Source organism: Schistocerca gregaria, chromosome 2, assembly GCF_023897955.1.
Source record: "Schistocerca gregaria isolate iqSchGreg1 chromosome 2, iqSchGreg1.2, whole genome shotgun sequence".
Classification (NCBI taxonomy): Eukaryota; Metazoa; Arthropoda; class Insecta; order Orthoptera; family Acrididae; genus Schistocerca; species Schistocerca gregaria.
The window spans coordinates 410,804,740-410,828,359 of record NC_064921.1 but is presented as its reverse complement, the minus strand read 5'-3'; the positions used below and the strand labels follow the sequence as shown (position 1 = coordinate 410,828,359).

The window sequence follows — 23,620 nt, the reverse complement described above, 5'->3', positions numbered from 1 at the left end:
AAGAGGCATTGTTACATAGGACATTAAAAATAAAAAATTTTCTTTACCTTCATATATATTGACGAAAAACATACTCTGATCATTACAACATCCCCAATCGAATAACAAATGGTGTCTTGCCCAAAAAGAACAACTAGTACTCTATCGACGTCTCAACAAGCACAGATCACACCTACCTCAGAACTACTACTGCACTCACCAACTTCTCAGCGGCAACTGCCTGTGGAGGCGACTGAATAATACTCTTTGGCGCAATCTCTGGCGCTGTGACTCAGTGTAGCCACCTTTCAGTGTCTCCAAGAACATTCTTCTGATTTTAAACACTTCCGCTGGCCACGAAACTCCCCAGACATGAATAGTATGGTGTCAGTACCCCCCAACACTGCTTCAGACATTCGTTGATCCAATGTCACATCGTATTTAAGCACTTCTGCGTGCTCGAGGGGGCACTACACGTTATTACACACATGTTCCAGTGTCTTAGGCTCTTCAGTGTATATACACTTCTTACTCAGCACAGTGATTTAAAGAGTAACTGTACACATTTCGTGGGTGTAATGTATGAATCAAAATAAGAGGAAAACGTTAAATAGAGTTTTGACTAAAATTGCTTTATTTCAGGATGATGCAGTAGAGTGGGAATCACAAGTGCAACACAAGAAACAGAAAATTATTTCTTCTCCGAAAGCAACGATCCGAAGGGACCTTAAATTCAGATCAGGTGTCCGCTGTACATTTACCCCAGAATATGGTCAAATATAGACGAAGACAGTGATGTGCTCGACTTCTTACGAGTCTCGGAGTATTGTCGCCTCCGTTCGCCCCACTCTACACTTGCACACCAACTTTCAATTCGCTGCTGTAGTTGTGCTACATTCTAAACACCGTACACGAGGACCTCGAGAGCAGTCCAAGGCTTAAGATCCGGAGGTATGGCGGGCCAAGCAACTGGTCCTGCACGACCTGCCCTCTTATCGGGATGAGGGACTCTGAGATACTCTCTTGCCTCCCGACTAAAATGTGCAGGGGCGCCGCGGCAAAGGAACATCTCTCGATATGCAGGCGAACATGACACGCGTAAGCCTATAATGGCCCATGATGTAATGCCTACCACAAACGACATTACGCATCAAACTCGGAACTAAAGCACTCTCAAACAAAGCTTTACATAATATTTTACTTTTATTTTCATCTAACCATTACACCCACGAAATCTGTACAGCTACTTTTGAATCACCCTGCGTAAACTCGTCTGTCCGTCGGCCCACGGACTCCAGCGGAGTGGGAAAGTCGATCGAGTAATATGCATAATACCTCAACCGAATTGAGAAAAGAATAAAAAAATTCGGAGGCACGCCCCCGTATGTGGTCATTCCATTGTTGATCGCCTCTGATGCTTACTCCTAGTTTCTACTGCAATTACTGTTTCCGTGATTGGTTGGACAGTAGTCGATCAGATCGCCTATTTATGTGTCAACTGTGAATTCCTACACCAAATCATCCTTTGCAGCTTCTCCGGCATTTCTCTAGGATTTTTAGGCTTTACAAACTTTCTGTGGACAACAGTATCGTTTGCAAATATCCTCAAGGGGCCTTAATCACAATCCACTAGAACAATATATATGAGTTGCAAACAGTAACGGTCGTATAAAACGCCTTTGAGGTACTCCCGCCACTATCTCTATATCTATCGGTTTTGGTCCATTAAAAAAGGGCTATGTGGCGTTCTGTCTATAACGCAATCGTGAATCCAGTCGCAGATCTGGTACTATACTCAGTAAGCTCCTAATTTGATCACTGAACGGCAATTAGAAATGGGGCTCCTCCACGCCCGCACCAACGTGGTGACCAGACGAAAAGTTCCACTGTCACCTCCGTCAACATGTTAGTTATATAGTAAGTGGATCCCAGGATGCTGGGCTGTGATGTTATCCGTGCGTCTGGGTAGGACAACGCATTAACACGGTCCATCAGGTGATAGATAGTGGACGAAACGCGAATGAGGGTAGCGATTTGAAGAGCAGAGGGAAAAAAGTGCCAAGGCTCGTGCCTTGGGAAATAAATCCTCTGCGACAGTGGAATAGGTAGTAAGAGCAGTAGTGGATTACTAGCTGCGATAGTTCATGCAAGGTTGGATTTGTTAGTATGGGTGTCATGCATCATTATCGTGGCAAGCGATGGCGATGTATCCCAGTTGCTTCAGCCGCTACATTCCTGGAACAATCAAGATCGTTATATATTAGTGGGAGATCGGCCATAGATCATCTCACTGTGTGGGGGATGTGTGGAGCTTGTCTGCATGCAGTGTACGGTACGACTTCCCTGCGTGGTGGCAGTTATTCGGCAGTGTGTTCCAGCTGGATATCCAGTAATGGCGTCTGATTAACAGGGGCTCACCTGCTTGGTCATAGATGTTATGTCCTTACAAGTATGTCTTTTGGTCTTTTATGTTTCCATCTACGGTTGTGGTCGTAGTTCCCCAGATTCAGAATAAACGGGTGCTGCGAATGTCTGGAGTTTCTGTTTAGTCTTGTGGTGAGTTTGTGGATTACCTCCGCGAGAGTCTCAAGTCGGTATTCCCGGTGAAGGTCCGTGATGCGTGTGTATCGTGCAGCATTGCTTATGATTTTACGTACTTTGTTTTGTATGATCTGCAGTTGGCGCAGGCGTGTAGGCGCAGCGTATCCTCAGACAGGAGCTGCGTACGTCATCAGGGGTCGGATAAGTGTCATGTACATGGACCTCGACACCCTTCTGTTCAGTGTGCTATGCCTGTTGCGCATAGGGTAGAGCTGTTTGAGCCTCGCGCTAGCTCGGTTGGTCATGTGTTGTATGTGGTCCTCCCAGAGTAATTTCCGGTCCAGCCAGATACCGAGGTATTTGACTTTCTCACGGAAACGTATTGGGCGTGCATGTAAAGTTATTGGTCTGCAGTATAGGTGTTTGATCAGTTGCTTTGGTCTTCTAGTGAACAGAACGGCTTCGCACTTGTCGATGTTTCCTCTAACACGCCATTTCTCCAACCAAGGCTCAGCCACTCTGAGTGCAGTCTGTAAGCGTGACGTAATGTTTGATGGTATCCAATCTTGCACGAGGATGGCTGTGTCATCTGCTTAGTTGCCACCGTTGTGTTGTGTGTGGTTGGGAGATCGTTTATGTAGAGGTTAAACAGTAGGGACCCTAGGATGCTTCCCTGAGGTACTCCCGCGTGTATACCGTGTCGTGTTGATTGTTTTCCCTGCACTTCAGTATTGAAACTCCTGTCTGTGAGGTATGAGTGCATGAGACGCACCAGCCCGTCGGGGAAATTCGCGTCGCTGAGTTTGCGAATGAGGCCGCTGTGTCATAGATGGTCGAAAGCATTTTCGATGTCCAGGAACACCGCCCCTGTAGCTTTGTTTGTGCTGAAGCCATGTGTTATGTGTTTAACGACCCGTAAGAGTTGTTGTGTTGTGTAGTGGTGATTCCTGAAGCCGAATTGCTCCGGTCTCAGGATGTCATTTTTTATGCAGTGCCTAGTGATGCGTTTGAGAATTACCTTCTCAACAATCCTACTGAGTGAGCTCAGAAGGCTGATGGGTCGGTAATGTTTTGGGAGGCTGTGGTCTTTATAGCCCAGGAGACTTCAGCTGTGCTAGCTTGTCGAATGTCGTAGCGCGATGTTGGGCTAGAATGCGTGTAACCTCCTGTTCTGTAGCAAGTGTGAACACTGGACCTGATGGTACCAGGTTCGGTGTGAATGACGCTGCGAGTGTGCGGGCCATTAGTTCTCCTTTCTCTTCCGCTGAGTATGCAGGTCCGTCAGGCCCTTGAAGCGTTGGGGTATATATTTTCTCCCTGGTGAAGTGTCGGGCTAGTTGCCACACGCCAGCTCGCGCGGTGTCCAGCCGTTCGATTTTTTGGTTCCACTATGTGTTTGTATTTTATAGTGTATGATGTCCTGTAGCCTGTTAATGTGCCGTTTGAAGTACTGACGCCTGGTGCACTGCCATTGTCTCCTGAGGCTATTCCTCATTGAGATTAGGCCCAGGATTTCCTTGGGCAGGGCCGCACTGTGTTGTTGTGAGGTGCGATCAGGTATGGTGCCCGCCAATGCGTCCTGGACGGCGTTAGTATTTCTACTGCCTCATCAATTTGTGCTGTTTCGTTAATTTCGTGTATGGGTGGGATGTGGCTATCGAGCGTTTTCTTGAACAATGTCCAATTCGCACGCCCGTAGTCCAACATCCTGCTTTGTTCCATGTACTGTAGTGTTTCCTCAAGGTATAGTATTACAGGTTGGTGGTTTGAGGGCAGATGGTTTTCAACTGCAACGTTGAGTGTCGATGTAATGCCGTTGATGAGGGCCATGTTTAACACGTCTGGCCTGTGTCCCCTCTGATAGGAAATGTGCGTCGGTTCAGTCGGCGCTAGTGTGGTGTAGTTTCTGCCTAGTGAATGTTCATACAATTTTTGCCGTTGGGATTTTGTATGCTTGAATTCCATTCTGGGTGTTTTGCGTTCCGATCTCTAGCGACTATTACGCGCGGTGAGATGTTGAATAGTGTGCTGATATCGCGTGTTGAAATGCCTACAGGGCTGTTGTATACCGATATCAGTGTGGTGTAGGCTCCGTTGAACTTCACTCTGACGGCCATAGCCTCGATTTTTTCCAGTTCAGGGAGCTCTATGTTTGTGTGCTCAATGTCTTTGTGTATGACGATTGCAGTTCCACCTGCTACGGCGTCGCCCGGTCGGTCGGTACGATAGACGCAGAAGCTAGGAAAGTTTAGCTGTTTGTGCGGTTTAAGCTTAGTCTCGCGCGACAAGGATTCGCTTGTGTTCCATGAACGCGGCAAATTCTGCCCTTTTATTGTGGATCAGGTGTGCATTCCAGAACAGGATCTGTGATAGTGTGTGCGGGTTTGCGTTACGGGCCGGGTGTGGTATGTCATTCATGTAAGAGTGTGAAAGAGTGTTGTGATGGCAGTGTGTATGACAGCCCAGCATTGCCCGGGTTCGGCGCTCATGAGCTGGATGATGAGTGTGGTGACGGCCGTCAACACCTTCGTAGGGATTTGAACGGTCGTGTGTCGAGGGAATAGTGTATCCAGTATTCCCCCAGGTGATTTGTTGGTGTTGGGTGTGGCAGCCTGACGTGCTGTTGTAGAGTTAGCGGCCGGTTTTGCGGGTATTGGTGTGTTGTTAGGGGTCCATTTGTGTTTATGTTTTGTGAGATAGGTTGTGGCGCCTGTGTTACTTCTGTGGTGAGGGGAATGGTAGTGTGGGTTACAGTCTCGATGTCTTGTTGACTGTTTTCCTGTGTGTGATTGGTCTGTTGATGCTGGGTGGCCTGTTGTGGTGATTTGGTGATCCCCGCCCGGTGTTTACGTGTACGTCTATTCCTCCTCTGGGCTTGGGGTTCTGGGGGTTCTTGTGTGGATGAGTTTTTCTGTATAGCGTGCGTATCTTCGCAGCACGTGACTTCCGGGAGTGGGGTCGTGTTGTTTGGGGGCATAGGTGTTGGTACCGATGCTTGTTGGTTTTCAGGTGTTGTATGTGGCTGTTGTGTAGCTGTTGCAGCGGTTGTTTCGAGTGTGTGTGAAGGGCGCTGTGCCGTTCCGCCTGGGTGTGCAACCGTGGCAAACGTTACGCCGTCCCTTACTGGGTTCGGCGCTGGCCTTGGGCGTGGAATGTCGTACTGTACCCTGTTCTTGTCTTGTTTACGCTTCAGCGTCTGTTTGAATGCACTGCACTGCCTGAAGTTGGCCGCACGGAGCCCACTGCAGTTGGCACAGAGTCGCTGGTTTAGCTGTGTTTGTGTGCAGGTGATTGCCAGCACATCCGCAGCAACGAGTTGCCAGGCCGCAGCAGAGGGCCCAGTGGCCGAATCGCTGGCAGTTGTTACATTGTTGGGAGACATTGGGTGGTTCGTAATGTTCTACACGTACGTCCATCCGCAGAAACCTCTTTATCTGCAGGATGGCGCGGGAATCAGCCGTGTCAGCTACCTCAACCATGTAGTGTGGTAGCGGTGCGTGTGTGCGGAACCCCGTCATCCGGGAGGCACCTTTACAGTCGAATCCCAGATAACAGAGCACCGCCTGTACTGTCTCGTTGGGGGTACTGGGATCCACTCCCTTGATCACGTACTGCTGGGTTCTTTCGCCCAGCGTTCTGTACGTGTAGTGTTCCATCTTCCGATCTTTGAGGAAGGTCAGAAGATCTTTATATTCGTTGTCTGTAGCAACGTACAGTGAGGCCCTATCCCCGAGTACTTTGCGTGTAGTGTGCTGTTAATGTGCCTTTCCGCGAATGCAGTGTTAAGGACAGTAAGGTTCCCATAGTTTTGTATAACGACTGGGGGGAAACCAGTCTTGTGTTGTGTGGGCGCCGCTGCGGCTTTGTGTGCTTTGTTGTTGTTCACGACAGCCGTGTTTGCGTTTTGTTTCGTGTTATTATTGTTGCTAGCCTGAGAAGAGCTAGTAGGTGTAGGCAACAGCGCCTTTGGGTTGCCTAGCGAGTTTGGTTATTCGCTTGTCTGTGTTGGTGTTGTTCTGGGTCTGCGTTTAAGGCCCTCCCCCTGCCAGGGCTCTATGTAGGGGTTTTGTGGGTCCGCATCCGCCGCCGCTGCCTCGATCTCTTGAGGCTGCGGCATCGGTGGGACAATGGTACATGACTGTACAGTGACTGGGGAGTCCCGTGATTAGCCGGCGCGACTAAAGCTGCTTTTGCGCTTTCGCGCCAAGCTGTCGAACGTCGCCAGTCGCTGCCTTGCCTTGGGTAGCGGGCGGGGCGCGAGTTTCGGCGGGTGCAGCCTCGTGTGTTGCAGTCTTACTGCGGGTAACAGCAAGCGAAGTGTTAGCAGAGTCCGCCATCTCCAATTAGGATTATTTATTAGGTGGAGAGGGGGAGACGACAATTTTGCTTTTCTCGATATGCGAGAAAAGTGTATCTTGTTCCCTATTGAACTGGGAGTTCCCTACGTTATACTGACATGCGCTGTTGGTGCAAGCGCGGCACCTAAAGGAGGTGCGGAAGAAGAATAGCCTGGAGCACGCGGGCGTGGTCCCGTGAAGGAGCCCTGGTACTGCCTCAGAGTCCCTAAAAGAACGTGAGAATCACGTTGGGTAACCGGAGGTTACCGGGAGCTGTGAGCCGAAGCCTTTTCGCGGCAGTCCGCGACTGGTTACGCGGCTATGTGTCGAAGGGGAGCGAGCTCAACCTCTCGGCACTCGGCCGGTTGCCGCTTGGCGGTTGGCTGCGCCGGAAGCTGCTGATGCACAGTGCCCGGGCGCTGCCGGGCGACTGGGTGCGGGGAGGTGGCGCGCGACCGGCTGGAGGGGGCAGCGGGCAGCTGCGGCTGGTGGCGGTCGGCGGCTGCGCTGCGAGGTCGTCCCCGCTCGGCGTCCACCGACGACTCGCCACTGAACGACAGTGTGGAGCTGTATCAGCTGCACGCTGGTCCAACGACACGGAATCAACTCGAGTGCCTTTGTCTACGGTGCTCTGGATATTATGGAGGGTCAGAGCTGGCTGAGTTCCATAAGGTCTCTGTTTTCGTAATCCATGTTGATTTTTATAGGAGATTTTCGTTCTCCAAAAAATTTTAGGAATAAAACAGTTTCCGTCTGTCTGTTGATCAATTTAGTTGGATTTTTACTCCTCGATCGTTGATCTCAGTAGTAACCGTTCCAGCGATCGGATGACGATTTTTTAAGAAGGAAGTGTATTTCGAACTTCCACGATGAAATAATTTCGGGAGACCGACTGTATTTTGGCCTCCTCTCAGTAAGCTTCATTTCCGGTGCTACCTTGCTCACTGAGCAACTGAATAGATATTTTTCATCTGCATGCTGACTCTTTATGAGACCTCATTTCGTAAGGATATTTAAATTGTTTTTAGAATTTGTTGAATGATTCTATTATTGTTCTTATCACCCAGTTTGGGCGTCTAGGAGGTCTAAGACGTTATCCTCATACGTTTGTTTTCTGTCTACTCGAAGTAATTTTCAGAGGAAACATTCAGAACAATTTCACTTTAAGCCCTGTCTCTGGGACCAGTTACAATCTCCCATTCTCTAGTTGAGAGGAAAGTTATTTGCGTTATTCCCCAACTTTTCTATGAATAAGTCAGCCACGACGCCATCTCAACAGGCTGTCTATAAAATTACTTTTTTTGATCCACTTTTATTGCTAAACTTCACCCAAATTATTTTAAATTCGGAATCTGCAATAACTGTCTAGTTCAGCGGTTCTCAAACGTTTTCAGCGACGGGACCTTTTTAAACACTAAATATTTTACAAAGCCCTAAAGAAACCCTTTTCCTCAAAAACGACTCTGAGTTTGACTTCTTATTTCTAATATACATCTAATGTATGAAAGAAAAGTACAAGAAATTTTTCAGTGAGAACACACACAAAGTGTCGGTTAAGACATACCCAAAGTGTCTGAAATGATTTTCCAACTTAGTAAGTTATGTCCTTATACATGCAATCCATCAATAGCACAGGGAATTTTTCCAAACAAGTTAAAATATGCAATTAACAAACCAAATCATTAGAAAGCTGACAAGACAGATTTATGCAATTATCCTTCAGTTTCCTTACTGAACTCGTTTTACAAAACATCCCAAAAACTAATGTACTCAAAAGTAGTTTCACACTTACGTGAAACAATCTACTTACCATACCATAGTTTGGATTGCAGAAGCTCCTCGAGTGAAAACGCTATGTACACATTCACTCACCAAATAGTACAAGCCTTAAATAATAGCATATCGCCAGTCGGTAATTTTGTGACATTTCCAAGGCCTTTGACTGTGCATATTATGTTACTCTTGGAAAAAAATCAAGTTTTATGGAACTGATGGCTTTATGTGTAGCTGGTCTGAATCATAATTAACAAACAGAATGCAAAAGTTTGTGTTGAATAATTCAGACAAAAGGTGGAAAATTTTAGCCACTGAGGAAAAATCACAAAGAGATTCCCACAGGTTTCAATTTTGGGTCCATTCTTATTCATTACATATGTGAATGATCGACCACATAAGGATCATCAAGAAATGTTGATACTTTTTGGAGATGACACTAGTGTTATAATCAATCTCATTAGCGAGAAAGCAACACAAAAGTTGGTGAATGATGTGTCCTAAGAATTATTAACTGGTTCTCTGAAAATGGACGCTCCCTAAATTTTGAAAGCACACTACATTCCGTTCTGTACAACAAATACTGACATAGTTCTGTAGAACAGAAACTGGTATAGCACATGAGCAGGAGTCAGTAAATGGGGTATAACGCTCCAAATATTTAGGTGTATATTGATGAAAATATGAAATGGAAGAAGCATAATACCGAGCTTCTCAGACAATTAATTTCAATTACTTTTGCTCTTCATATAACTGCTAATCTTCTAAACACACATATACACCTGCTGATATATTCTGCAAATTTCTAGTCAGTAATATCTCATAGAATAATTTTATGGCATAAGTCATCATTTAGAGAGAAACTACTTATTGCACAAAAGTGAGCAGTAAGAATAATATGTGGCGTTCGCCCGTGGAGATCATGTAGGTACTTCTTCAACAAACTAGCCATTTTAATTGTGCCGTCATAATACCCACATTCGTACATACCTGCAACACTAGAGGGAGAAATCACCTTTATCACCCACTGTTAAAGCTCAAATTGGCTCGGAAAGCAAACATTTTTGAACATTTGCACAATAACGTGAAATGTATGACAGCTTGCAAAACAGTTTTTAGGTCTAACTTAAAATCATTTCTCCTGTACAACATGTGACTAACCAACTATCTGTGTTTGATGCTGCTCCATAAAGAACTAATGCATTAACACGTGACAGACAGAAACACTCCATTCAGTGAGAATTTTGTAGTAAACTCTTGCCTGTACCTTTCCATGCTAAGGTTAACATCAGAAATATGTGGAAAATTAAGAGTATGGAGTGAGCAGTGAAAGATGAGTTTTTGAGGTGAGAGAAACACTGCTTACTTTCATCGACAAGCGCACGTTAAGTGGTAAACTACCTCAAAAATAGTGACCATGTGTGTTTTGTAGTGCGACGTTCGTGTCATATTACGCCTTTTGGACGCCACAGTAAGAAAATAATTGTAGGTACAAGCAAAACGCCCAGTCAATGAGTTCGGTCTTGCTGATGTCTGGCTTGCTGCCTGCCTATCTTGTGACACCTGGTAAACATCACAGAAAAATTTAGATGTGAAAATAATTAATCTGAGGATTCGTGCGAATTTGGTACGTGCGTAAGCGCTGCTTTACCTAATGTTTTGACAAATATGATGGCATGCTGGAAAGCAATGCGATTTTTTATGTGAAAACCCTTAATGCTTTAAATAAAACAAGCGACATTGAAATTTTAAATTTTTATTCTTTCTCAGCAGAATGACGCTGGCGACGAACACAGTTCTCCCAATAAGAGACCAGTTTGTAGATACCGTCACTTCAGGATGTTTGACTTCGTTGACGGAGCTAACAACCTCACCATTGCTTGCACAGCTTTGTTACTAACAAAGTTAAATCTTCGAATGTGTTCTTCAAGTTTCGCAAACAGATAAAAATCGGTTGTACCAAGTCGGAACTGTATGGAGAATGATGAGTAACAGTAAACCGAAGGTATCGAATTGTTAAAGACGTCGCAGTAGCCGTGTATAGACAGGCATTGTCAAGCTGAAGGAGAGGGTGCTCTACTTGTCTGAGCGAACTCTTCGGATTCGAAATTCGATTACAGCACACTGTTTCTCACGCACTGGCGTAACTACGTTACACACCGCCATGTTAAACGCTACAGTTCGGAGCCCTCTAGCGGCAAACGGCTGCAAATACATAGACAAGAAGAAAAAAGACGTGCAATGTTAATAACGTTTGTTTCATTTAAAAAGCTTTAAGATTTTTCTCTTAAAAATTTGGAGGCACTGCCTTTCAGCACGCCCTCGTACTCATCAATAAGAAGCAAAACGATTCAGAGCCTTCAGATACGTTTGAGCATCCTGTACAGTAATTTGAAGAACTGTAATTTATATCATTTACGTAACTTCTTGATAAATATGGCGCAGAAGGAACCAGAGCGTTCTGATACGTTTAGCACATTTACTTGCTTTTTGGATAAATATGGCGCAGAAAAGTACAAATAGTAAAGTACCTTGAAATACTAAAAATTACGCCCTTTATGTAGATAAATGCCCTTTATGTAGACAAATGCTTTTGAATATAGTGCGAATAAATATTCACAATGTTCGGATAACTTTAAGCTCTCTCTTTCTTTCTTTCTCTCTCTCTCTCTCTCTCTCTCTCTCTAGAGCTCTCTCTCTCTCTCTCTCTGTGTGTGTGTGTGTGTGTGTGTGTGTGTGTGTGTGTCTGTGTGTCTGTGTGTGAACATGGTGGGCTCTGGCAAACAATATATGCCACAGTGTGATTGGTTGTAAAAATAATATTTACCACCAGTGTAAAAATATTTCCCGCCATTCGCCATGTTAATGACGATACCGATAAATGGACATGACTTGTGACGATGTAAGGTGTCAGGCAAATCCAACACCTTCCATGAAAACCCTGACATAATAAGCAAATCTACTAGTATGTCACATAGCTCCGAATAAATCGTGACATTAAATTAACCAAAGTAATACAAGTAACGAGTGAGCAAATGGAATGCCACAGACTAACACAAGAATGCCTAAATGAATGTCGTACCTTCCCACCGTGAGGCAGACGCAGTTCCGAGGGGAGGAACGAGGACAGAAGCCGAGAGCAGAACCGTGTTAAGCTAGAAGGCCCTACGATAAGGGACGGACGGGCCAGCCTACCTGTACGACTACCACCCGCACGTTTTAGCGTGAGACATTTTCGCGTCCCTGTTACGTTGCAAACTTTAAGAACATTGCCCCACCACGAAAAGTATAACGTTTCTCATTGGATAGACAGAATTTGTGTAGGCGGAGCTTAAGGTTAACATTGAGACCCTGATTGATCAGATGAAAACATAGCCAGATAGTTTTTTTTTAAACTAACTTCGGTAAGGAAAAGTTAGGAGAGAGTTGGTTCCGACACGGCGAGCTGGATGCCTGGTGCGCCGACCGATGTCGCCCTGACGCTGCCTAAACACCTACAAGGTAATGAACGCACGCGATGCCGCATTTTTGAGCGCATAAGGCTTCACTCAGAACTGCAGAAGACTCATCTGTTACACACCCTTTTTGCGTAATACTAGTGTCGATCGTTAATTAAAACTCATGGTGTTCACATTTGCCACTTGAAGTAAAGATCTCAAACGCGATGATTTTTCTATTTTATAGTTATTGAGAAGCCACATCAGCCACTGTAATTTACGACAGTGTAGATAAGTAATTAAAGATAACTGAGGGTCACTGTAGACCATTTTGATAGTTTTCTCTTTTGTGAAACTTAATTTAAACCTAGATTATATATGTGATATGGCATAGGTCATCCTTCGATCGATTGTAGAACTTGGAAACCCATTTAGGGAATATTCGTTCACTTTTTTGTTGAACGCAGTTGGTTTTTACCATCCTGTATTAAAACATTTCCTTTTATCAATAGCGCAATTTATAAACAATGTTTTGTGAGTTGAATAAAATTTCCAATGGTAAACTTAACTGATTTTTCGATGTTATTTTACCAGCTAACTAAAAATAGGAAAGCCTTGAACCCTTTCCACTAAATTTAGTTAGTATTAAGATTCTTTTACAGGGAGTGCAGTGGAGCTGACGCTGAGATCATTTAGTATTTGGTTATATCATCGCTAGTCTCACTGAACTCTTCTGAATTCTACATGTCATGTGTGGTCTGGCGTCTCCTTACCAGCAACAGGTCCCAGGTTCAAACTAGTTAATTCCCTAAAAAAAACACGCTCAGAGCGTCGTTGCGCGAAAGTGGTAGGGAGACACGATATAGAACAAACAGACACCACCATGAATGTTTAGAACGACACAATGACATCATAGATTAGGAAGCATGGATTGTTGTGTCATGGGCAGGTCACTTACCTGTTCACATGATCTCACAAATGTAAATAGAGTGTTCCAGACCAAGAATAATGTTTCTACTGTGTGTTCATAAATGGACCGGAAGTTTCGTATGAGGTCCCCATTCCCCTGTTACATGTAATGAACAAAAAAAAAAAAAAAGGTTCAAATGGCTCTGAGCACTACTGGACTTAACATCTGAGGTCATCAGTCCCCTAGAACTTAGAACTACTTAAACCTAACCAACCTAAGGACATCACACACATCCATGTCCGAGGCAGGATTCGAACCTGGGACCGTAGAAGTCGTGCGGTTCCGGACTGAAGTGCCTAGAACCGAGCGGTCACCGCGGCCGGCTCTGCTGAACAAAACTGCTAGCGTTAGTCAAGTGTTGCTGAAGTTGTCACACACCCAGCTCTTGCACGATTAATTATATAACACTATTTCAGGGTTCTGAGTCTCTGTTCGTCACTAAACACAATGGTTGTTTTTGTCGTCACCACATTATTTCATTGACGATGTCAGCAGCAAGCTTATAAAATGTTATAAGCTGACAATTTACCCTTCCAAAGTTCACCCCTTGTGTTATGACTCAAACTCTGCGTCTTAGAGAAGTGGATTTCATCAGCGACGTTTGGTAGTCGTTTGTCTGTAGATTTAATTGTAATCAAAGTAACGGCATCCAGAAAGGTCCACAAAAGATGAAACCTCAGTCCCTGACTTTAAAATATACTTACTTGTGCTGTTTTTGGTTTCGAGAGTCAAAACGCAACACAACAGGGTCATTCATCTAAAGTTATGTATTTTAGGGTGCCAATATTTAAACTAAGATACCAAAAAAGCGGACGCTTTGGATATACAGCCGTGTTTTTTCCGTCTCCTTTCTTATAATATCAATAAAGTTGAGCTAAAATTATTTCTTCGGTGTAGGTTAACTGCTAAAACATTAAAATATATAGATTAGAAAGTATGAGTATTTGATGATAAGTTTCGCCAATACAAAGCAGCAATAGTAAAAAGAAATTTAGTTTAGGCAGACATTCATTAATAATTTTAACTACTGCAATTATAAAGTTTCGGATTAAATCCATTGCAAATAAAATTAAAGTTATACTTATTAATTGTTTACAATTAATCGGGAACATGTTCTGCCAACTTTTGTTCGGATGTGATTAGCCTTTGCAAGCAACTTTTTGCTCAGAAGTCAGAATACTGGAAGTAAAGTGACGCCAACGATAGCCATTATTTATTTATTTATTTATTTATTTAGCGTATGGCTAATACAGACATATCATAAAATTAAATTACATATACATATGTACATATTGACACACAAGAAACTTCAATCCAGTGCGCTGCATCTGGAGTTGCTACCAGGAAGTAATCTTCAGCAGCGTGATAGGCTCGAATCCTGCATTCGTTGACAATGTGGTGAACAGTCTGGTATGGAGCTCCATAGTCACAGGCTAGATTAGACAGTTTCTTCCACTTAAAGGGAGCATCCCTGCATCGGCCATGGCCGGTACGGATTCTGTTGAGAGTAGTCCAGGTCTTGCGCGGTACGTCGAATCCAGTTGGAAGTTTAGCGCCAGAGAAGATGTTACGCAGGCGCCCATCTGTCACTGCTTCCCACCGACCTTTTCTTTGAAATCCTTAGCAACCATATCAGCTGCATCGCACATAGTTGGATGGCGTGATTTCAGTCTCTTACCATTTAAAAGTGGCAGGCCGCTATACACGGGTAGGTTAGAATCCCTGGAGAGCTTGTGAATTCTCTGGTACGGTCAGTACATCGCGTAGATAGCTATAAAACTCACCTAGAAATCCATCATCTTACTTTCATAAGCCATTCTCGGAACAACGATGTGGGCTTCGGGCTCTTTGATGTTATACAGTCCCGGAAACTAGCGGCGTTAATAAGATAGTAATCCCCCTCTCCCCCACGTAGTTATCACCGGTTTTTCGGAGAGCCTGCGAGGCCAAGGCCGTTCGCTCTTTGAGTCAGACCCTGTCAGCGCTCCGCGTGAAACGCAGCCTCTGGTGGAACAGGCTGACGTCACGGTGACGCGGCCCCGGGCCAGAGCGGCTCAGCTCGAATAGCGGTGCCGCCGAGGTACCGGCCGGGGATGAACCGACGGGAAATACGCACTATCGCCGTCCTGTATAAACGGCAGCAGGCGCAGGACACCTTCAGTAAAGCCAAGGCAGCGGCCCCGGCGCACACAGTAGCAGCAGCACCAGGAACTCCGGTAAGTTCAGACAGCACTGGACGTTGTGAACACGCAGATCCTCATTATCTGTGCTACCAAACTGCTAACCCAAGGCTTGGTCCTAGTCGCAGGATGCATATGTGACGGCGTCCAGGGGCAACAAAATTTAATTTCAATATTTCATACAATTTTTCATCGAATTTGAAAATTTAAAATTGTTTAATAGGTGTACGCCAGTAGTACAGTTAGAAACTGTGTACATATCGTGAAGCAGCGTAATTAACCTCGCGCAAATTATCCAAGAGACCACCTAGTGACTTTCAAAAAACTGTAAACACAATTTCAGACCTTTCCTAAACTTTTTCTTGCTTACACGCGTAACATCAAATATTTAACATATTGTCTCATTTGCAACATAATCAGATCCTGAAAGCGTTTTATACATGAAAATCCGATTGTCTAAAGAACACCAGGCGATTTATGAATAGCAGCTGTTTTATAAAATTTAAATCAACAATAACATGGCTAGCAGAATGACATATTCACTCTGCAGCGGAGTATGCGCTGATATGAAACTTCCTGGCAGATTAAAGCTGTGTGCCGGACCGAGACTCGAACTGGGGACCTTTGCGTTTCGCGGGCAAGTGCTCTACCAACTTCTTTTTTTCTTCATTCTGTTCGGTATTGTTCGTTGTGTTTGGTCTGGGCGGATGTCATAAGACATCCGTTCAAGTTTATCGTTGGTTCCTTTACTCAGGTTTTTTTTTTTTTTAATTTTTTTTTTTTTTTCAGGGTACCTTGTTTCCTACCTTCCAAACTTTAAAGAAGCTCTCCTGCGAACCATGCAGAACTAGCACTCCTGAAAGAAAGGAGTTCGAGTCTCGGTTCGGTACACAGTTTTAATCTGCCAGGAAGTTTCAATATTGTGGCTAGTTTGATTCTCCCGACTGACTTTTCAGGCTGCGCGGACCGTTTCATCTATCTTTATCTAGTAAAAACTTATTGATGTGTTACACATCTTTAAACTTGGGTTTTCCCTACAAATTTGTCCAGATATTGTTACTTACATTACCAAGTTGCCTATTCCTGATTGCCTTAGGAGTGTTTCTGTGACCAATCTCTTCTCGTGATCGGATTTTCGGTGGACTCCTTAATACGCTTATTACAGACACTTAACATTCTTCTGTTGCAAAAGATATCGGATGCTTAGAATTTCAGTTTCTCCAATTCCTCCATAGGCCATATACTACTTGCATACATTGTTTCTCATCGGTCAGTGTTTCATAAAAACACTACGGAATTCGTGTCAATGTGGCGTCCATTTTCATTGAAAATGTGTTTTTCCGCCACTGACAGAGCGAGGTGGCACAGTCTTTAGCACACTGGACTTGCATTCGGGAAGAAGATGGTTCAAACCTGCTTTCGGCTGCTGATTTAGGTTCTCCGTGATTTTCCTATAACTTCAGGCAAATGCCGGGATGGTCCTTTGACAGGACAAAGCCGATTTCCTTCCCCATCCTTCCTCCATACGATGGGACCAATGACCTCACTGTTTGGTCCCCTCACCCAAATCAACCAATCTTCCGCTGCCTTAGACGGATCTCTTGTTTCGGATATATTACTTGATCTTGCTGCCCAGATAAGAGAATTCGTTCACTTTCTCAACCATTTATTTCTTTAGCAAGTAGCTGTTTCTGTGTTTCCAACATAGTCCTTATTTGTTTATTCCTAATGTATCCACTTCATTGTAGGTACACACTGGTGATGACGGAAAAGTTAAGAGAAATTTCTTAGTTGTCATTTGCGTGGAAGGCAATGTTAACGCCTAGGCATTTATTACGTCATTTAGAACGAAGCACTAACAGAAATACAGGCGAGATATGAGTGGTCAACCGATAAATCGCGCTATTGTTCCCCTGAAACGGTTCATTAAAACAATGATTGACATAAACTATCTTTCGCTCTGTAGTGGAACTTTCACTCCGCTTGGTTCAGCCTGCGGAACGAAGCACGGGTGTGACGGAAGAATTGATATGTTGAAGGAGACTCGTGAGTTACGCCTGAGTAGCTCAGATGCCAATAGCGTTGTCCACAAGAGACCTCATATTGCAGACCCGGTGCGGCACACAATTTTAATGTGTTACTAAGTTCCCATATCAAGATATCCAACAGCGAGTGCAATACTCTCTAATCACAGCAACGTCTTCCTCCTTTCAGTCCATAGATATACTCTCGATAATCTAGCGAACTCGGAGGGAAACTTCATGTATGTGATTGCCAAATCTTTTTTTTTAAAAAAAAAAAAAAAGAAACAGGACTAGTTCGTAACTATTACGCGACACTCTGTTTATGATTTCTGTCTGTTATGCAGCACAGAATGTAGATTTTTTTGTTGAGTTCACACGGTTCCGTTTCCTTCTGCTGTTCGCTGTTCTTTTATTCACATGGACAAGGCTCTCCACCTAAAGAATGTGCTTATACATTTTACACACGATCGAAGGTGCTCTATCTGACCAAAAGTATCCAGTTACTATTAGTCGGTATTAACGTGGGGTGTGTCCATCCATCGCCTTTAACAAGGCTTGAACATTGCTGGAGAAACATCCAGTTACGTGTTTCTGTGTCTGTGGAGGAAACGCAGTTCATTCTTACTCAAAAGCCGAAACCAGAGAGTAATAAGTGATGTTGGACGCTGGGGTCTTGAGCGAAATCGGCACCCAAGCTCATCCCAAATGTCTTCCATTTTGTTCAGGTCGGTACTCTCGGCAAGCAGGTCTGCCTCAGGAACGTGCCTCATAGATGCTTCTCTTTGACAGGAAATGCTTCGTCGGATTGATGTAAACAACCATTGTCTACGAACTGTACCTCTACGGCACGCAGTACACAGTGCTGTAAAATGTCTTCATATCCTTCATACGCTTAATGAGGATACCACACGTTGACCATGAACAGCACCCGCTTGCAATTTACTGCTGTCACTGTTACTGACAACACAATACAATACTCTCAGCCTCCTCTAACACCACATCCTTGGTATTTCACTGTTGGCACTACATATGATGGCAAGTAACGTTCTGCATGCATTCACCAAACCCAAACATTTCCATCGGGCTGATCCAGGGTACAGCGTGATTCATCCCTCCACTTGTTTTCAGTGAGCCACTGCCCAGTGGCGTCTGTCTTTACGTCACCTCACGCGTCCCCCAGCAATGACTTCTTAAACATGTGGTGATCAGGAGCTGCTCGACCATCGTACCCAATTTTTTCTAACTCTCTAGCTGGGCTGCAGGTAGCACTTTGGAACTCTCGAGTAATTCCGTGTGCTGCTTTCATGCTATTTTTACAAATGCTGTCCGCAATGTTCGACGGTCCCTGTCCGCCAATACGTCTGCCTGGTCTTGAGGTGACTATGGATGTCGCTGTGGTTGTTTCTTTGTTTTTCTACTTCAGAATCACACTAGTAACAGTCCACTTAGGCAGCTTCAGAAGGTCTCAAATGTCCCTAGTTGATTTTTTGCTCAGGCGATATCCGATTACTCCCCACCTCCTTTAACACTGGCGGGTTCGCCTCTCACAGCATCTAGTGTTCAATTTCACATTACGTAAGGGTGTCCGAATAGAGTGTATCGTGACAGTGATACTTCTTTCTTTAAAAGATGGATATTTAGGCATGATGCAAAAGGCGGCTGGATATTTAAAGATATATAAATGTTAAGCTTTAAGCAAAAGTAATCATTATTGGACGTTTATTGGCAAGTGTTCGTTCACGTGCTAATGTAGTGCTAACCTAACCGTAAATGTTTCCGTTCCAGATTGAACCAGTATGAAGGCAGCGGTGCTCCTCGTCTTACTGAGTGCCATAGCGCTCAGCTGCGCGTTCCCTTCACCCAAGGAAAAGGTGAGCGCCTTACTCTTCGTACACTTCCTTTTTCTGGTAGCAACAACTCTTAATCCCTCCAGTAATCGACTATGGTGTGTACCAAGACAATGAAATTTATTAATAAACACAAATGCAAGATGGGACTCTTTCGCAGGATTACTTTTAAATCCTCATTTAAATTTGAATTTCGGTAAGCCGTTGTTCACTTTTTTGTATGAGGGCCTATAGTGTACCTGAATCGTTTTTCCCCTTCCCCCTCTTTCCTACTGCACGGAGAGTGAATGTGTCGGTGGCTCTACATATAATTTATCTAATTTTACCGTTTTGGTCAATATTCAAGCTGTATGTTGCAGGACGTAGTACGTTTTGAATCTCAAGTTACTGAAAGTATGGCACTATATGATGTGCAACGTGTTTCTTGTGGTACCTCCTATAGGCATTTAATGAGTTTTTATACGAAGATCTCGCGTCGACTACACAAACCTGAGCTGCTCCAATTTGGTAATAGCCCCAAACCGTCGAACGCGACTTGAAAGTGACCTTTTCCATCCGTGAAATCTCATTGTGAAAATAGCTTCTCCCAGCTTTATTTTCTCATCGTTTCATCCTCAATCACGTCGGTCACATACTAGAGGGTGCTTTACGATTGTGACTCATTCGAATATCTGATCGCGAACAGTGTAGTCGAATGCGATTTAAGTGCCTTATTATTGCATTTATTCTTTGCTCCAAGCGATAGTCGTTAACAAGTATTCTCCTATTAGGCACCAATTCTGTAACGATTTTACCGCTCTGTTGCCAGTCTCTGGGGGCTACAAACGGCGTCTGTTATGTATCTGCTGAGCATCGAAGACAGCAACTTTCACGCTCACTTCAGGCACACAGGATGCAACTTTCGCCCTTGAGAATGTCTCACCATCTTTACTAAATGTATCGATCTCTCTCCTAAGTTGCTTAAGCTCGTATTTCATACTGCGGGCGACAGTTCTGCACTAACCCGAAGCCTTTATTGAACCGGAAGAAACACGGCAACAACTAGTAGTGCAATGTCTACAGTTTTCTGAGTCTCGTGAATGAACAGAGGAAGCTGAGTTGCATGCATTCGGTGCTTAGGAAGTTATGGTCTAGCTGTAAACACGTTTCATATGCCTACAATAAACTGGCGTCAGTGGCCGTATGTTTAGTTTGCTGGGCGTGCCCCACTACACTTCTTTAAGATTGTTGGGACTTACGTGTCTACCAATGCTATCAGAGTGGCCGGTTCCTCTTCGTATTCTACGTACAGCACACAAACGGCACCCAGTGGCGGAGTCTCCTCAAACGAACGTGTTTAGTAATCGTTGTCATACGCGTGCGAGTTCGAGGGAAGTCGCCATTAGTAAAGAACGCGATCCATCGATATATTCTTCGAATCATGACTTCGTAAGTTACATACAAGCTGTGTATCACGTTTTGCTAGTTTGCTATTGCTGTAGATGTGGCTAGTGTATTTTCTTTCCTAAATGTCATTTAGTTCGTGTGTGTGCTACAGCGGTCGTTTGATTTTGTGGTTATTTCGTAGTTTAATGGTTTGGTTCTGTATAGGCTATAATGCATGAAATGTTTGTCTATAAACTATTGGAGATGGGGATCCATTCGGAGGGCGGGTAGCTTAGGTCGTGCTATTGCAACGGATGGCGTCGTACAAATGGCGCGATATTTCAGAAGCTGACTTGCTTGCGATCCTATTGATTGATTCGTTTTTCGCTGGCTGCCTTCTAGGCACGAGGAAAAACACACAGACTGTTTATAAGTTCTTTAAGCACACCCAAAACAAATATGGTGATGGTAATACAGATAAAGAAATTTACGATAAGTTGTTTTATTCATTTGATTCATTTTGTGTTCATTGACATCCCATAGTATTGTCAATGATGTATTCGAATAAGATCTATAAGAAATATGTCAACGTTAGGGATCAGATGGTGCAGCTCATTTTTTGAAATCGGAGAAGCCGATGAACCTGCTTACCGGATGGATGTCTTCGTTTCAGGAGGACCGTGGCGGAGTGGACGTGGACGTGCACAGGGAGAAGGGCGTGGGCACGGTGGTGGGGGTGCAGGGCCAGGGCAACGTGTGGAAGAGCGGCGACGGCAGGACCCGCGTGGACGCCGACGGCTCCTGGCAGAGGGTGTACCGCGGGCCGGCGGCCGGCAAGCCAAAGTACTCGGCGGGCGTCCGCCTCTCTCACAGGTGGTAGCCGAGCACGTCCGCTGCGTCGCGTCTGGATATTCGCCGCTCACCAGCGTCCGACGCCTCTTCGGAAACTAAATGCCGAAGCTGCCAGTTGTCGAACCAACATTTTTCCGTAATGCCAAAGTTGTTGTGGTCTTCAGTCCTGAGACTGGTTTGATGCAGCTCTCTATGCTACTCTATCCTGTGCAAGCTTCTTCATCTCCCAGAACCCACTGCAACCCACATCCTTCTGAATCATCTCTTGGTCTCCCTCTACGATTTTTATCCTCTAAGCTGCCCTCCAATACTAAGTTGGTGATCCCTTGATGCCTCAGAACATGTCCTACCAACCGACCCCTTCTTCTGGTCAAGGTGTACTGCCTATTATTACGTTACCAAAGTTTTTAGTTTAATTTATCGATTTTTAGTTTAATAAAAATCTAATAAAAATCTGCTTGGTATTTCTTTAATGACTTACATCGACTGCCATGCCTGTTTCACAAATACTCACGTTCTTTGTGTCATCGCATTTTAATTTTTTGTTTATTGTATTTTCTTAGTAGTAGATAGGCGTTTGCCTAGATTTGTATGGAAAACCACCAAAAAAATTACCGAAGGCAAGCTGCTGTACCAGATCTACAGTCGGCGGAGCGTCACACATACGTCACGCCAGGTAAAGAAATGCGTGATACACTCTACCAGCAGGTGAAATATGTTCCTGGCCTAAAAAACAGGATGAGTGTAAACAAGTCATGCAAAGTTTACGCAAAACATTTTTTTTAAGCAGGTTAGTTACATTTTCTGTCATACGAAACACAACATGACACACAGATGCGCTTCACTTAAGGAGAAAAAAATCTATATTTAATTTGTATAATGCATAATAACATAAAAGTAATGCATAAACCCAATTTGATAAATACCAGGAGCACAAATGTTACATTAGTCTATTTATGAAAATAGTCAGTTTCCTACTGTAACAAAAGAGAAACGTCACCATCTGTTCATGCGATTGAAGATCACCAGAAGTACTGAATACAGGAGGAGTGACCCATCCGTAAAACTGTGGAAGCAGAGATGGCAATTATTGTTAATTATCTAGTTGTTAGCCCCAGCAGGATAAAATTTCCACTGCTATACACAATAGATGACTTGATGCAGCAGTTAGACAACATTACTGAATTTTAATGGAAATTGTCTGCAACCACAGTCTCCGCTTTCTCTGCTTCGTCGCTCAAGAAGATCAAAAGAAGGGTGTTGAACGGACATCAAACTTGCATCGTTGCCAGTGACGAAGAATTCGTTAGGAATATGAGCAGCAAGGAAATGGCAGCTAGGTTTCATTTTAAGGAAACTATGAGGAACTTTGTTGACAACAAAAACACCTATGCAGACGTGATTGGAGAATGTTGTGGACTTGTGAGCTTTGGTAAAACGTTTATCTGAATATGAAAATTCTCTGCAATCACCTGGATTAGTAAGTGGAGAATCTAGGAACTATTATAAGTGAACGTGGGGATCTATTACATCAAGATATTGAACAGTGTTATAAAGAACACTGAGCAAGAAAATATTGGCTGACTACTGCTGATGTGTAAAAAGGGACCTGTTATACTGTAGTACCGTAGGTTATCGATACTGCCGGAGCCGACGCCTCAAAATTTCCTGCGGGCGCCGCTAGCTGCACTTTGGACATCGCAACCAATGAAGAACCTCCAGGCCGCCAATGAATGAAGACCACCATGAGGCTGTATTCAGCGACTGCCATCTGGACACCATTCGTATAGTTCAAGATTACTTACTTTTAGTTGCTATTTGGTGCCGAACGCTACACCGAGTTGTAGATAGTTGTGCAGGGGCAGTTGAATTTAGTGAAACTAAACTTGTAATTGTTGTTGTTTATAGGTCCCCTAACTCGTGACTTTTTCTGCTCAAGCTAGAAAGGGTTCTCGGTTCACTTTATAGTAAGTACCAAAAATTATTCGTATGTGGCGACATCAATATTAATTTTACATGTGATTGTGCAAGAAAAAGGAATTTGGAAGAGCTTCTAAACTCATATAATCTGATGCAGACTGTGCTCTTTCCAACCAGGGTGCAGGCGAACAGTAACACATCCATTGACAGTATTTTTATTCATTCCTCTTTACTAGATGGCATTCTGTTAGTAAAAGGGTGAAATGCCTTTCAGATTATCATGCACAAATTTTAATGCTAAACGGCTTTTGTACTCAAACAAATGTTATATATAATTATGAACTATCTAGGAAAGTTAACCCAACGGCAATGGAGAGTTTTTTAAACCTCGATAA

General features: G+C 44.0%; 1 protein-coding gene across 1 annotated transcript; it reads left to right on the top strand.

The window, feature by feature from the left end:
* The first annotated feature begins 15,150 nt into the window (after window positions 1-15,150).
* LOC126323183 (uncharacterized) lies at window positions 15,151-21,778 on the top strand. The gene is made up of 3 exons (XM_049994613.1): window positions 15,151-15,253; window positions 19,027-19,112; window positions 21,127-21,778. The coding sequence occupies exons 2-3, from the start codon at window positions 19,038-19,040 to the stop codon at window positions 21,331-21,333; spliced, it is 282 nt and encodes a 93-aa protein (XP_049850570.1). The 5' UTR covers window positions 15,151-15,253; window positions 19,027-19,037; the 3' UTR covers window positions 21,334-21,778.
* Window positions 21,779-23,620: the final 1,842 nt, after the last annotated feature.

Coding starts and splice junctions, on each gene's coding strand:
- LOC126323183 (XM_049994613.1), top strand. CDS start 19,038: ATGAAGGCAGCGGTGCTCCTCGTCTTACTGAGTGCCATAGCGCTCAGC. Junction 19,113..21,126: donor TCCCTTCACCCAAGGAAAAG/GTGAGCGCCTTA, acceptor TCTTCGTTTCAG/GAGGACCGTGGCGGAGTGGA.